At 42.1% G+C, this 17,259-nt stretch overlaps 2 protein-coding genes and 1 long non-coding RNA gene across 4 annotated transcripts; 2 read left to right on the plus strand and 1 right to left on the minus strand.

Annotated features, from left to right (window-relative positions):
- Positions 1-413: 413 nt before the first annotated feature.
- On the minus strand, positions 414-8,737 carry POU2AF3 (POU class 2 homeobox associating factor 3). Of its 2 annotated transcripts, XM_088791466.1 has the most exons (5): positions 8,175-8,737; positions 5,083-5,121; positions 4,119-4,173; positions 2,485-2,714; positions 414-1,080 (listed from the first exon to the last, which is right to left on the minus strand). In XM_088791466.1, exons 1-5 carry the CDS (start codon positions 8,361-8,363, stop codon positions 706-708), a joined length of 888 nt encoding a protein of 295 aa, XP_088647592.1. In that variant the 5' UTR covers positions 8,364-8,737; the 3' UTR covers positions 414-705. The 2 variants fall into 2 exon arrangements, with proteins under 2 accessions (XP_088647592.1, XP_019570861.3); XM_019715302.3 differs by lacking the exon at positions 5,083-5,121.
- On the plus strand, positions 3,077-6,463 carry LOC141572187 (uncharacterized). The gene is made up of 3 exons (XR_012497398.2): positions 3,077-4,275; positions 5,072-5,350; positions 6,313-6,463. It is a non-coding gene; the product is annotated as an uncharacterized LOC141572187 (long non-coding RNA).
- Positions 8,579-16,593, plus strand: LOC148755794 (uncharacterized). Its single transcript, XM_088789873.1, has 3 exons — positions 8,579-8,662; positions 9,046-9,364; positions 10,139-16,593. Exons 1-3 carry the CDS (start codon positions 8,579-8,581, stop codon positions 10,282-10,284), a joined length of 549 nt encoding a protein of 182 aa, XP_088645999.1. The 3' UTR covers positions 10,285-16,593.
- Positions 16,594-17,259: the final 666 nt, after the last annotated feature.

Consider the following 17,259-nt stretch of genomic DNA (forward strand, 5'->3'; position numbering starts at 1 on the left):
AGAAGATTAAATATTTGCCCAGAAAGTATACAAAACAAGACTTTGGAAATAAAAAAGAATTATCTACAGGTTGATATTGCTGTAGGTAAGATGTGCTTTTTGGTCATATTAATATTTCATTGACTAATGTTAGATTCGAGAAACTAATGATTCATTAATGTCTTTCTGTGATGTTGCTCCAAGATATACATATGTCCTCATTTAAAGGTGAGGCTGACTTTCACTTTTCTGCCATCACAGGTGTGTGTACCCTCCATCCTCATGGGAGCCAAGGCACCTCGCCACATTAAAATAATTTTAAATTCATGAATGAGATTAAACTACTGAAAAGTAATTAGTGATTTCCAGAAGTAATTGATATTATTCAAACAAATTGGAAACCATTATTCAAAATTAAAAAAAATAAGCCAACATTTAATAATACAAAACTATTTATTAGTAAAAAAATTAGAATTTGTTCGTTACACAGTGAAGTAAAACAATTGAATGTTCCCTATAAAAAATTTAACTGTAAGCATACAAAATAGGAATGGCACAAGGACGGGTCTGAGGACTTCATCTTAATGCCTAAGTTAGCGTCAGAAAATTGAAAACTGTGACATGTAAACTGCGCCTGGGATATTTTGTTCATAGGTTGCCTATTTTGAGTTGTCACTTGGCGTGGTAGAAACATACACGTATGCCATGTTCCACATTAATGAACTCCTATGAACTATAGCAGATGTCACAGTTTGTTTCTCTCATATAGAAATCACTGGTTGCTGCTGCTGAGGGAGCAAAGTTCACATAGTCTGTGCTGGGATAGGAAAAATACTCGGATTCTCTGATGGTGTCCAAGTGTTCTGCCTCACAGGACGCACAGTAGCAGCCAGAGGTGGTGGCTGAGGAGAAGCAGTCGTACTGGGCGTGAGAGGGCAAGTGAGGGTAGGAGAAGTCTTCTGAGGGATAGCCACAGTTTCTGATGTCCAGAGAAGGGGGAGAACTGTAATTCTCCGGAGCATACGAAGGTAGCTGAGCCGGCAAGTAACTGTAGTCTAAGGAACCAGAGAGAGTGGAGGAATCTGAAGGTGATCCTGGGGTCTAGAAAAATGAAAACCAAGGAACAAAGAGCTTAATAACTTAGATAGGATTAAGAGAACTGAATAGAGTGGATTTATTAACTCTGACTAAGAACATTAGGGGTAAAGAAAAAGAACACAACAAAACACCCAACCCAGCCCAAGTCTGCAGAAGTAATTTTATTTTATGATCGTCTGATTTCATGATACCACATTCTATATTTACGTATTTCTTTCCCAACAATTAATTGCCTTGCTTCACTGGCTTTCTTTGTTATAACCAAACTTTAGAGGATGCTTTGTCCTTAAACCACAAAATCCCATTGTGTTTCAAGTCACCTGCACACCAAATCCTGCTGTGTGCCACAATATAAGCTGCAGGTGGCACCTTGGATGTTTCTCCACACCCTTGGCTATGGAGAACAAGGTGAACATACTCAGATAGGACTAGGATCTTCAATGATCCAGTGTCTGGGAGACTCCAAGATGCGAACATACTCTTACAGTCACCAAAGTCTTGTCCCGAGGAGAAAGGTACTTTCTGTTTTCTCTTAAGTAGGTCTAAAATTGTTACTGAGAAAGCCTAACTTGCAAACTGGATTGGAATTGGATGACTGGGGGCTCTGTGTCCACATTTTGTGGTGTTAATTTCCTATTCCCTTAAAAGTAGTCTGAGACCTACAGACTTTTGACTAACCAAAAGAAAAAAGTATTTACATTAAAAACACTTATTTTAAGGTTTAAAAAAATGATATGAGTATCTAAAAGACATCTAAAACAACTAGTATCTACTAATGCAAACCTTACTCCATTTTAAATAATACATTTTCAAACATTTGAGGTCCATCAAGAACAGACCATCCAAATTCTTTCAAGAATTAGGGCTTCATTTTTACTGACCATCTCAGACTCAAATGAGTTCTTGTGTCTACTAAACCAGACCAAAACAACCAGTTAGTAGAGCCAATTGAATGTTAAAAAAAAAATAAAAAATAAAAAAGGAAAAAGAAAAAGAGCATTAAAAACCCAAAAAACAAAAGCAAAAAACCCCACTTATCAGAATGACCATTTGGTACTATGTAGATACAGCCTTAATTCCATTTTCAACAATCCCCAAATCCAAGGGCCATTGTTTAAATCAGTGATTTCCATTTAGTAGATGTCTTAACTTTACAATTTAAAAACATTAAGTATATATTGCCAGGAAACCTTTTTATTGCCCCACACCAACTTGGCATAGGACTTGGGAAATGTGTGGCTATTTTTACCTCCAGAGTTGTAAATGGTTCTCTGCTTCCTTCCTGGATGATTTCCTTGTTGATAGTGTTTGTATGATTTCTCACGAGATGATGCAGACTTTCTTACAAAGCATTATTACCCCATAGTAAGCAATAAATAGGTTTTGCTAAGAACAGAGATAAATTACCAGGCTCTGGTTAAAGCAGAGAGGGGCAGTCTGGAAGCTGTCTGGGAAACAGTGTGAAGTACTTTGCATGGAATTGAGCAAAGGGTCCAGGTGTGTCTCTGTCTGAAGGTAGGAATCCAAGATCTGGTCAAGGCAGCTTGGGTTTTCTTCACAAGAAACACAACTGGAAAACTCTCGGGGTTGAAAATAATTGGGCGTGGAAGAAATAGATTCAGGTTCAAAATACAGTCCTAGAAGAGAAAGGAAAAAGATTTTTTTGTTGTTTAAAAATTGCACTTAATTGATTTCAATGAATTTCTATTTTATAATTTGAGTATTTACTAGGGCTAAGGGAAAAGGAAGCTTAAGAAGTTCTACCAAAGTAAACAGGCAGGCAATCTGCCTGTTTTTCATTGCCTTAGCTAATTCAAGTTCCAGTGAAATGAATCTGGTTAATAATGTGGAAATTGGCTGTGAATGTGGCTAGGGCGAAAATGAAAGAATGGTGATCCAACCTGTGTCCAACAGTCACAGTCAAATAATGCTCAAGCCTCTACTTTCTTGGACCATAAAAAGCATCCACATCTAGCCCCTACGACAGTTTAAGTAAACCTCTCAGAAGTAGCTTACAGAATTGTTTGCGCCTTTAGAAAAACTTCTGATGTCATGTGAAGTAATCCTCTTAATTTAGGGTTATTACTAAACTTTTCACACTTACTTAGCAACTTAAATTTTGAGGAGTGATACAATATAAATGGCGATGCAAATTATAAAATAGAAACCAGGAATGTAGGGGACAAATTAGTACTATTTGTTCTAAATTACAAAAAGTAAAAATGCTTTCTTAGGGAACATGTTAATATGATAATGACATTAAAATACGTTGTTAAATACCAAACAAAAACAATGCTGAAAATGTGACTCCTTTTCCTTTTTAGTATTAATAGGCCCAATTTGTGGTTATTATCCTTAAATGCTCAAAGGAGATAAGTTTAGAGTGTGTTTATCAGAGGAACGACAGAACACTGGAGTTTTGTAAATCTCAAGGTTCCTTTGAGGTTAAGTAAAAGTGGAACATTCAGTGGTGAGCTACCATAAAAGCATGTTTCCTTATATATAACCTCTTTAAACTCTTAGCTGTTGAGTGACATAGGTAGGAGTGTTTATGTAATAGAGTCATTCATATTGGGCTGAGAAAACTTACACTTGTTTGAACTGCTTTCTGGGAAGAGAGAAAAGAAGAGGAGGGAAGCCCCTGTCGGCTAGAAACTGACTGAAGAAAAGCAAAGGCATAATTCCAGGACCTCTATTCCATCTAATGGTGCACTAAAAAATGATAACAAGTTTCTAAAAACAATTCTGATCTTTGAGTCTAGTTTAGTTACTTGGAGATGAGGGACTGGAATAAATGAGAAGAACAAACTCAGGACAGACGAGACAGCAGAGAACAGACAGTTTAGAAAGAAGAAAACATTCGCACTTTGTTTCCTTGCGGGGCTTCCATCAGGAGTCACTGTGCCTATTTCACCTTCTGATTGGTTGGATTGCAATTAAATGGTGGTGCCTATCTTAACCCCTGAATCAAGCATTGAAAGACTTTCGAGATGGACTTTTGAAAGAGTTTTTGAGGGAATTATAATGCTGGCTGTACTGACCTGCAGAAGATGCTGTGACTGGATCTGGACGGTGGATACTATTCTCTCCGGACAGCTGCCAAAACAAGAATACGACCATAAAACAAAGCGAAATCAAAGTTCTATATAGGGAAAGCTAAGACATTTTGATGTGAATTATGTTGCCTTCTGCTTTAAGGTAAGCCAGATTCTTTCTTCTAAAAACAGCTGCTGTCGTTAAATACAACCAATGTTGTATTTTATTTAGATTCAGTTTTTAGGTTTGCTTGGGGATTTTTTTTCCAGTATCAGATCCTCCCACTTCAATTTTAAAAGCTATTGATTTTGAGAAAAATTTAATTTAAACGATTTTTACATTAGAGAAATGTAACAATTAAAAAAAACCAATCCAGTAAAGAGCATATTAAACTATTTAATTTAAAATTAATAAGGACTTACATTGATTTAATCTTAACTTCTGTGACCAAGTCAATCATTTTCTTCAAAATTTTCATATAGTATCTGGCTGCTTAGTCTTAGGAATTTGTTTTCCCTGAAGGACACAATTCCTAACTTTGTTAATCGTGGATAGCTCAAAATATTCACATGTTCTTACTAGCTATGAAATATTAAAATAGAAAATATTTACTTAAAGCTCTAGTCATAGAGTTGAAGCCTATCTATATTCTAGTTAATGGTCAGGAAATATTTCAACTCTTTGTATGTTTGTTACTCATTTTTATAAAAGTTACTTTTTTTACTACTATATTTAAATACTTGAAGTTTATGAGATTGTTCCTTCTAACTATTTAAAGTAAAGCACTTGTATCTTCTAGTTAAATTGAGTTAAATTACTAACCAAGTAATTTAGATTTTTTATCATTATTATTTTCTTTAGGTTTCAGGTGGTGGCTTTAAAGTTTAAAGGGACCAGCATCAGTCTTTGATTCTGTGCTGGGAATCTGAGCTCACCACATTGCTCTCTCGGGTTACAGGGTATACTTACTCCCGTACATGGAGCCACTGGGAGATTGCACAGCCACTGCTGAAACAGGAGGTGGTGTTAATTTTGAAAATGATCCATGCTGTAATGTCATGAACCAGGAAGCTGGAATCCTTCACCAGCTCTTCATGCAAATATTTGGCTGCAGCTTGAGCTATAGGACTTGGAAGGAGTGGGTTTTAAAAACTCTGCTTCATTGTAGAGTTCTCATTAACCCCATTCCTCCCCCGGAATGGTCTGTTTGTCTGCTTCCCCACCTTATCTCCCTCAGGTATGTTTACAATATCCTACTTGATATTATCTTTCTAGTCATGGGTTCACTTTCTACTTTGCTCCACAAATACAAAGAAAGGCACCTCTCTTAGATTTCAAACAGCACAAAAATCCACAATCTACAGTTTAAAAAACACATCAAAGCTGTTAAAAAACTTAATGGTTATAAAAAGGGTCAATTATATCTTTTGATAAGTACTATCAAGTTTCCCTTTATCCTAAAGGTAAAAGAATTGTGTGTGTGTGTGTGTGTGTGTGTGTGTGTGTGTGTGTGTGTATGTAGGGTTGTTTGCAAATTGACCTGGCCTAAATAAGTTTTTTTGTTTTCTGTTTCTTTTTTTAAATCAAATTTAGAAATCCTGCATGTACACACGCACACATTTCTCCTGGCATTGTTTGAGACCCTGATATTTGTCTCCATCTATAACTTCCATTCACAATTGGCTTCTTAAAATTTCAAATTGTGGATACTACTTTGACTTTATAAATTAAGATAAATTTCTTCCTGCTTTGTATATTTGATAAAATTAACTCTCTCCTTGGCGTAAAGCTTCCTAGAGGTGTCTTTCAACCATTGATCAAGTTGGAGATCATCTCTGTCAAACTGGAAGAGTCTACACCAAGAAGCGGGCATACATTATCCCCTGGTGTTCCCATCCTTGCCTACTGAGCATACCTTCACAGCTTTCCTGAAATCCCAGATCCTTCTGATGGTTTCCAGGGAGGGATTTTTACATCTGGCTCTTGTAATTAAATCATCTGTGTGCTACTCCAGGCAGAGGCAGATATAATATTCAAGGAAGCGAAGTAGAGAGCAAGCTTTGCTCTGCAAGGCACTGGTTCAGCAGTACTGCTTTATTGTATTTCTCGGGGGGAATTCAGAAAAACTGAGATAAGTAAAATCTCCCCAGGGAACAGATACACAAGTGAAATATTTAACCCTTGCCTTTCTTCCTGCAGCTAGCTAACAGGAGAACAGTGGCCAAACCAACCTGTAAGAGGCCAACAGCAATAAAATCGCCATGCCCAGTGGGACTTCTACAGGTGCAGCTGAAGCAGAATTCTACCATGTACCAAAGCTCCATAATGAAAGATTACATTTTGTTATGAACATCTTGATGATTATTTTATTTTATTTTTGCTCCAGAAGCATTTCCCAGTTCCCTTGTTCCTGGTTTTATTAATTTTATAATTATCTCTGAATTGAAGGGGTTGATGGTTGAGGCTATCAGACTCCTGCTCAGCACAGCTGGATCTGCAGAAAGATGAATTTAGGGAGCCAATAGGTGGGAATTTTTTTGTATTAAGAATAAGACCTTGGTTCTACTTTTAACTCTACTGTCAATAACTGCAAGACTTTGAACTTCAGCTGTAATAGAGGCATACCATGACCTCACTTACTTCCCCTGGTTATTATAAGAACTAAATGAAATAATGAGTGTGCAAAAATGCTTTAAAAGAACCACTGTAAAATCCTCTACAAGTGGAAGTTTTATTGTTAGCTGAAATTCTGCATATAGAGGTACTAAGCTCTCCAGCAAATGTAAAATTTGTGCTGTTTGTACCATATCACAGCAAGCTCACACCTGAACTTTAAACTCTGGGCAAAGGGTGTGGATGAACATTATTGATAGCTGGCTTTCAAGCCTTGTTCGTAATTTTATTGTAGTTGCTTTTCAAAAATAATAATGATAACTAACATTAATTGAGCACTTACTACGTGGAAAGTGCTATTCTAAGTGCTTTATATGCAATAACTCATTTAACCCTCACAGAATCTTATTATCTGCAGTTTGAAGATGAGAAAACTGAGGCAAGAGACACGCAGTAACTTGCTCAGAGGATATACACCATGGAGGTGCTGAGCTTCGAATCCAGTCCACTCTAGAACCTATGATCACCACCCTTACATCATTTGCCTCTTCCCACAAAGGCCCGTTTTATGAGGTCGTGTATTGCACACAAACAGCACCAGCACAAAACCCTAAGCTGGAGATAGGACCAAAACTGACATTGGCAATGTGGGCCCCAGCTATCAGATCCTACATCCACGCCCAAACCAACCACAAGCAATTGTAGGATCAAGGGCTTTTGGTGATGAATTGCCCTCTCTTGGAGGATGACCTGACCTAGTTTATTTGATTCTGCTGTTACCCTGAGAGCTCTTAGTAGCACTATGGTTTAGGACACATATAAGTGGCAGGGAACACTTATGACAGCCCAGGTCAATCTTGTGTTAGTCTGGAACTACTTGAGGCTTCATTATAGCTTAAGGATGTGGTTTTATATTCCAAGCTGTCTCCTCTGCAGACATGGCCCCTTTCCATTGGGAACTTTTAGTAACTGGCGATTTATAGATAAATGACCTCAAAGGCATTTATTCCAGAAGAATGAGGAAGGAAGGGGTGCTGTTTCACAGAGATTCTATTTTTGAAGGGCTTCCTGAAATGAAGTGAGTTTCTGGGAGAGATTTTCTTTGCATATGTGAGGGCACAAACACTGTCTTCCTAACAGAATGACAACCTACTTACCTGCTGGCTGCTCCTCTCCCTGCACAGGATCAACAAGCCCTTCATACTCAACTAGGATCAGTGAAGGATGGGATTCCCCCAAATCCTGAGCCCCACAACATGCCGCAGCTGTTCTTTGTGGCTTCCTGTGGTGAACTGGGATGAAGCTGGGCACTGAAGTTATAGGAACACCCGAGGAAGGCCAGGTCTGGGGTTAGTGACTGGGGCCCAGGGTAGCCTCTACCCCTCCCCAGATGCAGGGTTGAATGAGGCCGTATAGGAGTTGGGAGTAAGTGAAGGGTTTATGCTTACGGTTCCCCCCGAGGCTGCCTGGTGAGCCCTTCTCTGCTGCAGCAGCTCCTTCACCGTGATCTTCACCCGGACACCTTGATACACCTTTGGTTTTTCTGGGGAAAGGCAACCGAGTGAGTCAGTGGTCAAATGTGAAGTTTGGGTGTCAGGCTGGGGTGTCAGGGGAGTCCTCTTTATAGACCATGGCATCTAAGGCCAGGTTTCTAGGTTTGGAGAACACAGAGAAAATGCTAAAAGACAAGTGGGAAAGAAATTCAAATTTATCAAACTTGAAGGCGTGAAGAGAAGCTGGGCATGTTGCAGCTACTCAGTGGGAATCAGAACATATGGAAACCTGTGTGAGCACCCACCCCAGGCTGGGTCCTATGCCTAGACCAATAGCACACGGGTTTTTCTGCTCAGGAATGTGGAGACCAGTCCAGGGGAGCTTGCCACCTTGGCTGACTAAGTTGGGGATATCTGGGCCCAGCCCGACGGCCTTGGACAGGGTATTATGGGCCTGGGGAGGGGCGGGGGTGGGGGCTTGGAGCAAGGGCACTCTCTGATCTGTAGCAGCCGACCTAGCCCACCCCACCGTGATGCTCCCACGCAAGGTCTGAGTCCCTTCCTTTTCCACCAGGCCAGGTGTAGCTTCTCGGGAGGCTCCGACCTTTACCTGCCCTTGGTCTGGAAGCCAGCCCTGGGGCAAGCTGTGGGGTTGGGCGAGCTGTATACTTGGGCCGGTGAGGGATCTGCCAGACTGACCCCAGTAAAAGGCCCAGACCCGAAGAACTCCCTCCTTCCTTCCCGTCGATCTTTTTCTTCAGACTTCCCTCCCTGGCCCCCTTCCTCCGCCTTTCCTGCTCTCTCTCTTTTCCTCCTCCCTCCGTAGGCCCCGCTCCCGTTCTCCCCTTCCTCCCGTCTCTCCCCACCCCCTCCCTTTCTGGTGCAGGCATTTCTCAGCGGCGCACAGAGGCTCCTAGGTCGGCGCGGCGCGAGTTCCGGGAAAGCCGTGTGGGTCTCCCGAGGATCGCGCACTCGGCTGGGAGGCCGCCCTCCGGAAGGGCCGCCCTCCGGGCCGGCAGGGCCGAGCCGGACAGTCCCGGCTGGCGAGGAGGGCAGCCGAGCGCTCGCCGGAGGGTCGGCGGGGAGGGAGCCTCAGCGTGCCGGGAGCGGGACAGACGCGGCCCAGTGGGCCCCGCTGAGCCGCAGTGAGTAGGTCGGGCTGTTAAGATCACACCGGGTCCCGCCCGGCGAGCTTTCGCGGTCGGGGGTGGCCGCAGGAGCCCAGTGCGACTCCAACTCTGACCTCGACCTTGGAGTGAGCGCCGGGTGAATCGCGCGGGGAGGGGCCGGGCGCCGCGCCTTGTGGCGGCCGTGCGACCAGCCTATGTGCCTGGCGACTGTGCCAGGCCGCCAGCGCCTCGCCTGGTCACTGCGGAGACCGCAGCTGGACAGCAGGGAGCCCCCAGGCCAGAACCCAGGAGCTAGGGGTCTCCCCAGGAACGGAGGATGCTCTATTTGTCTCCCAGACGCAGGGAATCCCGTGCTCGGCCCGCAGGGCCTGGGCGCCGCGCCCTCTGCGCGGTCCATTCTCTCCCCCCGCTTTCCTCGCCGGGTTCGCGGCTCCGCGGGCTGCGGGGGCAGCTCGGGGTCGGCACGGGGACCGCCACAGCTTAGCTCTGTGCGCCCCGCGCGCCCTGCTCGCGTCCCGGGCTCACCGTGAGCCTCTAGCTCCCCCCGCCGCCGCTTCTGGGTGCGCAGAATCCGCGCTGCGAAGTCCCAGGGTCACAGCTGTGGCAAAGTGGGAGGGCGGGTGGTGGGCCGGGGTACGCGGACGTCCGCAGCGGCCAACTCCGCCACTGGACCTCTGCTCTCGGGAGCAGACGCCGAGTGGGAGCGGCCACAGTGTGGCCCGTGCCCTCTCACACGATCCCCGGCATATCCTTGCATGCTCTGACTTTGTGCCTCTCTGTTCTGTGCAGGAAAAGATGTGGAAATACACCCAGATCAAAACGCCCCTGGCCCGCGTGACCCTACCCCAGGAGAAGCAGCCGAGTTACCCGACATGGTGGTCAGCAGAAGCTGGGTCCGTGGCTGGATGCTGCAGCTGCAGGGACTCAGTGCCTAGGAGAGCTCCTGTGCAAGGAGAGAAGCAGAGATGCAACATTTTTAAAGTTTCACAAAGCATCCAGCTGCACCCAGGTTCCTGGAGCAGGAGACAAACAGAATTAATGTTTTATACCTTCGGGTATAGGTTTGAGTTTTTTCCCCCTCATGCCAAGTATTTAAAACCTCTAGAAACCCATGATTTGACAATCAATGATTGCGCGGTACTTTCAATTTGAATATTCAAAGGCTTAACAAAATGGACTATCTTCTGCAGAAATCCTGCACACAGGCACCCCACAGAGAGTCCAGAGAAACAGGGAGTGAGACCCCTTTGGGTCCTGACCCTTGCTTTTATTCTATTTTGAGCATTTTGCCCACCTTCCCACAGACAGAGCAGGAGTGCTCAAAGATGCTCTGTATTTCTGCCTCAAAAGCAGCTTCAGGAGCCCTGAGTAACTTAGGCTGCACTTCATGACCACCTGAGCCAGGCTGACTGGTCAGACTGATTCCCACATCCCCAATCTCTATTTTAAGGGGAAAATCTCAGGTTTTGGGGAGTGAACGTGGCAGCAAGTAGGTACAGCATAGCAAGGAGTTGCTCTGGGCCCAGATTGCAGGCCTGAGGCCCAGCAGAGGCCTTAGCTCTGCACCTCATCTCCTTCTGACCCTGCCTGACCAAGTGGAGGCTTTCCTCCCCTTTCGTCCACTCTCTGTCTGGTCCCCAGACACTGGGGTTTCAACACAGAATGCCTGCCTGTTAAGACCCTTTGCTCCTCCCCAAGGAGCTGGGGAGGCCCATGGGGTCTCACAGTCTGGAGATTTTCCGAGACTGGTGGTTTCTTCCCTGTGAAGTTCTCACTTCTCTCCTTTTTCACCCTCAAGAGCAATCCCTGCAGGTTTGCTGCAAGAGCTTGTGTTGAGAAATGATAATAAGCTTAGCTCCTGCTCATTTTAGCTGAAATGACATGATATGTTCAAGCCTTCACACTTTGGAGTGAGAGGTGGGAGGGATACGAGGTCAGGCTGCCCCCTTGGTCCAGGGCTGAGCCCCTCACAAATAATTAGGGACTGTGTTAGGTCATTTTCTCCAAGCACTTGTTTTGCCTCTGTGTGATTCCGAGGTTTGAGAAGACAGAAGTAGCCCAGAGAGGGAGAGAGAGCCAGGCCAAACCCTCTCCTAGCCCTCAAGGGGAGGGGGCAACACTGGAAGACAGGCAAATAAGCCAAGTCATTCCCATGAGGCCAGGTCAAGAGATGTTATAGGCCTCTGTTCTTGTTCCCAGAGTTCTCTGGAATGCAAAAATGGAGTTGAGCCCCATAGGCCACCAGAAAAATACCTGAATATCCTCAAATGTGTCTGATGCAAGGTGGAACATATGGCAGTGAGGAAACGGGACTCTCTGAGAAAGACAAGACACCAGAGTCTGATGGATAGCAATTGTTGGGCAGCTGAAGCCATATTTCTCGGGGAGGGGCTCAGGGCTGGGAAGACATGAGACGGCACCTGACAGTGGAGGGCATGATGGGGTATGCTTATCTCCAGCTCAGCTGGAATCTGTGTTTCTTGAAGCCTCTTTCTCCAAAGCCCCCTGAGTCTGTGTCCTGAGTTTCTTTGATGGAAGTCAGGCTGAGGACCAGACTCACGAGGAGGGGAAGTACATTGGAATTCAGAGGACCCCTGTTTCCTTTCTCCCTTCCCTGCCTGGGCACTTCTTCTGAAGGAACAGTACACAAAGCAGCGTGGAATTAAGGATGGTGTCTTGTCCTAATAGTTTTTTCCATTACTTCTTTTTTATCCTTTTTGTTTTATACTTATTTGTTCGTTTTCTTTAAAAAAATCTTCCTCTTTGTCCTTTGGCCTTTTTGTTTATTCCCCACCCCCATCCCCGAGTTTCCTTTTCTTTGCCTCTCTTCTTGTCACTGCTTTCCTCCATTTCTTGCCTGCATTGGGGGTTTTTCTCCCTGGCTCCTCGCATGTGTCTGTTTTCCCCTGTTCTGGGGTACTGTCTCATTTTCTAGGCTCAATCCTTTGCTAATCTTTCCTTTCCCATGGAGATGGACAGGGATGGCAGGAGGCCTTAGTTCCAGTGGCAATGTCCCTGATGTAGATGCTACTGACTGGCTGCCCTGTGAAGAAGAAGGGGTGGGCTGGTGAGAGCTGAGCTCCTTGGAAATCTCGGGTCTGTAGGGATAGTGAAGAACTCTGTCCCTTGCCCAGAATCCTCTGCCTGAACTATGGCAGCAGTGCTGGGGCTTGCGTGTTGGCCCGAGATGCGGGGATGATGTTCCTGTGCTGTTGCTGGCCAGCAGCTTCAGAAAACGGTTTCCTCAGGGCTGAGCCCTATTTTGAGAAAGAAATCCCCTGTGTTTTAGTCCAACATTAAAACGTTTTGCTGTCTGCTATTTCTGTAATTGTAAGACTCTAACACAGGTATTCAAGAGCCAAACACCATGCTGTGGGGGTAAGGGAGACTCCTTTCTCAGTGCATCCTGTGGTTCCTCTTTACAGGTCTGCATGTCATGCGACCTGCAGCAACCAGGTCTGCCCCATAGAGTTGGATGTCCCTCACAGGACACTGTTTGAAATTGTCCTTTATTGAGCTTTTATTGGATAACAGGCACTGTATTGTGTAGCCTCCCTGATTCACAGATGAGGAAGCAAGCACATAGGGGTAAGCAACATGCCCACGATTATTGAGCACATAAATGGCAGGATTGTAAATCAAACTAAGTCTGATGCTAACGTCCTTACTCTTAACTATCATTGCCTTCCTGATTTTTTATAGCAGAGCCTTGCAAACTTATTCGACTTCAACCCACAGTAACAAATTCAGTTTACATGTTCGATACTGTATCTATAACAACATCTACATACTTATAACAGACTTCATGAGACAGCGTACACCTATGTATATGAAGCATTCTGAAAATTTCCATCTTTTCCATTTCATTCTATTGATGAAAAAAATCTATGTTGAGTCACTAAGATAACTTAATGGCCCACTAATGCATTGTGACTAACATTGGAAAAATACTGTCTACGAGACATACAAATATGCATCTGTGCTGTGCATGTGGGAGCATTTTGATGTGCTATCTGTTTTCCTATGAGGATGTGCAAGGAGACTAAGGCAGTGCAGCATACTGACTTGAGAGTATTCTGTAAGCACTGGGGACACCAGAACCCCGAAGAAGAGGCTGGCTAGAAGGAAGTCTGAGCTGTTAATTATGCCAATTACAGTTTGTACTTCTCAGACTGGGAATTCTTCCCCTTGCTGGGGGCATTGTCACCTCTAACGTCCCGATAATCATTTGGGGGTCCTAATACAAGGCTGAAAAATGTGAGGTTTATCAGGCTTTATCAGGCTCACTTGCTTAAAAGTGTAAGATAGGATCCTGATGTTTGAATGCTGAAAGGGATCTTTGAGGTGCTGAGAGAGACTAAGTCTTTTTTCAACTTCTTGGCTGGTGGTCATCTAGCCTCAGGCTCCCTCCATTGCTTGGTTGGGCCTATAGTAGATGTGTATTGAGGAAATGGGAGCTCACTATTTGTCACACAGCCTGTTCTATTGGACTATTGGACTGCTTTAAATATAATGAACCAAATGCCAGTTAGGTATTAATTGAGTACCATCTGTGTACCAGGCATGGTATCAAATACCAGGAATACAAAGATAAGTAAGTCCTGCTTTCTGTTATCAACTGCTCTGTGAGGAACATGGAATACTGTTTCCCACTTCTACACTACTGCTTCTCCTCTATGTGTTCATTCATTCATTCATTTGTTCGTTCGTTCAACAAGCATATACTGATTATCTACTCTGACCAGGCCCAGTGCTAAATCTGAAAAAATTACCATGCCCACCCCTGCCCCAAGCCTTTTCTTTTTGAGGCTTCCCATCTGTAGTTTCTCTAGTTCTTCATACGTTACAGTTTTTCAGCTTTCAGAGACACTGAGCTTAGAAACCGTTTAGTTTGTCATTGACCCTCTTAACGTCGCTCAGCACCCAGAATAGTGGAAATAGAATACACTTCTTTTTAAAGTTTCAAATTGAATATTTTCACTGAATTTTTTGGCAGGCTTTCGTATGCAAAATGACACTGCAGAACATTATATTTTTTTCCCCAAAGTAGGAGACTTTATCGAACTTAGACACATGAATATGAAAAGACTTTTAGTATAAGGAAAAATGGGAGTTTATTCCCTCCAAATTTGACTACAACTCTAAACTCTCTTTATTAATGCAAAGTTCTTTTGTTGTTTCAACTTTAAGACACTGTTACCAAACTTTGTGGGAAATATCAAGTTCCCAAAATGTGGAGGAAACAAGTAGTTACTGAGCTCAGAGTGAATGTTTGGTCCATATGAAAATGACCAGGAAGACTGTTAGGTGGAGGTTATGTAATGATTTGTAGTAAGTCAGTCTCTTTCCATAAAACATATTCAAAGTTTTAACTTTTCCTTAAGAAGCTTCCATGGGGAGTGAACATTTAATAATTTATCATTTAAATAAAATACCATCAGACACTGCTCGCAAGGTTCATCTTTTACTTAAAACATTTTTATTATGTAATATATGTCATACAAAATCATATCCACATATGACCATGATACAAGCCTATGAATATCTTACCATGGTTAAGCAATAACACAGTTCATTGATCTTTCATTTACAACCAAATTAATTTATTAAGCATTAAACTTGGATTATTCCACTCAAGATATTTGGTTAGGGAGAAGGTTAGTAGGAACATCTATCAATTTTCCTAATACAAAAGAGTGAGTTCTTAGATATTATTTGTTTTGTCTACATTTTTTTTCCTTTTGGAACTTGTAAAATTTTTTACTGACAATGATACTACATGTTACAAACTCACATATCTTATTTATCAGAGGTTATGATTAGAGGACATTTTTATATCAAAGATGAAAAATAACATGGTGTCATCATTTGCCCACAATTATAGAAGATTTTCTCACTGTTTATTTAGCCTGATCATTGGGGATTCTAGTTCCTGATCTATTTTTCATATTTTTAAATCACATTGGAGATAATGCCAAACTTTGAATAACTTTTATTTATAAGATGTCTTGACATTATGGTATATGTAGATACTAAATGAATATATAAACATTTTTCTGTGCTACTTCAAAAGTTCAGTAATTTTCCTTCTTAGAGACATTTAAAAATACTAAATTGATCATTTAAATATATTACCACTAAAGCCCAATATCCACTATTGTCAGATTTGCAGAGTATGGCTAATGTTAAATACTAAACATGGTGAAGGTTTCCTTATATCTCAGTCTCAGAGAGTCATCACCCACAGAATCAGGGTCTAAATAGTTATTCATCTTTGTGGTCTAGTTTTAGTTCAGTTTAATAAAGATTTTACTGAGCACCTACAACATTCTGGGCACTAAGCCAGATGCTGGAGATGCATTGCTGAGCCATTCATGAGTCTTCCCCTTGACAAGTCTAGTTAGAGAGTCACTCACTAAATGTATGATTTTGCACTAAACTCTCTAGAGTCTAAATAGTTACTAAATATGGTATATAAGAGGAACAGTGGCATGTTGTTTTGAATAGAGAGGATACTTGAGACAGAACCCAATAGTTATGTTGTGTGATTGGTAGAATCATTGTAATGTAAAGTGACTTAAACCTTGGACATCAATTGTTATTTCAGTTCTTTTTTTAAATTTATTTTTTATTCAAATATAGTTGGCATACAATATTATATTAGTGTCAGGTGTACAACATAGTGATTCAACATTTATATACCTTATGATGTGATCACCACAATAAGTGTAGTAACCATCTGTCACAATACAAAGCTATTACAATATTATTATTTTCCCTAGGCTGTACATTACATCCCGTGGCTTATTTATTTTATAACTGGAAGTTTGTACTTACTCGCTTTCACCCTTTCCTTCCATCCCTCCACCCTCCTCCCCTCTGGAAACCATCAGTTTGTTCCCTGTATCTATGAGTCTCTTTTTTTTTTAATTTCAGTTTTTAAAATATTACTGATGCTTCACTTCTTATAAATGTATTATTTAGATTTACATATTGAATAGTAGATCAAAGAGATAGTAGTAATACTTTATATATGTATGTATGCATGTATGTATGTAAATATATATTTTGCTATTGGGGTTAGTAACTCTTTTCCCTTTGTGGAATTTCTTGTAGTGCTCTACTAGAGTACTACTTCCCCTGCCACAATAGTACAATTATACGCGTATTGTATTAGTAACTGAGCTGTAGAAAGTCATAATGCTCACTTAAGAGCATTTATTAAATAAATGAGATAAGATATGCCTTTCTTTTCTCATTTTAAGGGCTTGTATAACATGGTAAGAGACCCATAAACACTTTAAACTACTATTATAATGTCTGTTTCCAGTGATTTATGGAAGGATTGCTTTTGCATGACCAAATTTTGTTTTCAGCTTCTTTGTAATGTTACCATCTACTCAGCTTTAAGTAGCTTGAACTTGACATCACCATTTGTGCTTACTTTAAAGCTTAAAGGACCTGAAAGAGATGGCAGTTTGAACCCAAGCTCTCTAATTTTCTCTGGCTTTCCCCGGACAGCTGTGAGTCAGAGCACAGCAGCTTTAAGGAAGAAGAGGAAGAGAATGTGTCTTTTTTTTCTTATGCTGGCATTGTCCATTATTATGAAAAGATGTGCTTTGTCCGCGGCATGCAGCAGGAAATAGAGAGTACTCGAATGGGAAATGGGATAGGGAAATATCATTAATTTCCCTGTCATAATTTGTAGCTTGGTTTCACTATTTCACACAGTATTATAAATTCCCAGAACCAAACTGAAATATATGTAATATAGAAATACATTGTCAAGCCAAATAGAATCCTTAAAAATAATTTATCATGTGGAATTATTAGCACCACTCCCCACCCCCATCCCTTTTAGACTAGATAACTTAAATGGATTATAGATAGTGTTTGGGCCTGTGTGTGTG

Source organism: Rhinolophus sinicus, chromosome 14 (assembly GCF_057876585.1).
Source record: "Rhinolophus sinicus isolate RSI-liver-muscle chromosome 14, RSI-T2T, whole genome shotgun sequence".
Lineage (NCBI taxonomy): Eukaryota > Metazoa > Chordata > Mammalia > Chiroptera > Rhinolophidae > Rhinolophus > Rhinolophus sinicus.

Bases quoted from the DNA above. Each gene is read 5' to 3' on its own strand.
- POU2AF3 (XM_088791466.1), bottom strand. From the start codon at position 8,363: ATGCCATGGTCTATAAAGAGGACTCCCCTGACACCCCAGCCTGACACC. The intron at 4,174-5,082 runs GTAAGTATACCC...TTGTTTTGGCAG, and splicing joins CAGTGGCTCCATGTACGGGA to CTGTCCGGAGAGAATAGTAT. The intron at 1,081-2,484 runs GTAATTTATCTC...TCATTTTTCTAG, and splicing joins TCTGCTTTAACCAGAGCCTG to ACCCCAGGATCACCTTCAGA.
- LOC148755794 (XM_088789873.1), top strand. From the start codon at position 8,579: ATGTGGAGACCAGTCCAGGGGAGCTTGCCACCTTGGCTGACTAAGTTG. The intron at 8,663-9,045 runs GTATTATGGGCC...CTCCCTCCGTAG, and splicing joins GCCCGACGGCCTTGGACAGG to GCCCCGCTCCCGTTCTCCCC. The intron at 9,365-10,138 runs GTGAGTAGGTCG...TGTTCTGTGCAG, and splicing joins GTGGGCCCCGCTGAGCCGCA to GAAAAGATGTGGAAATACAC.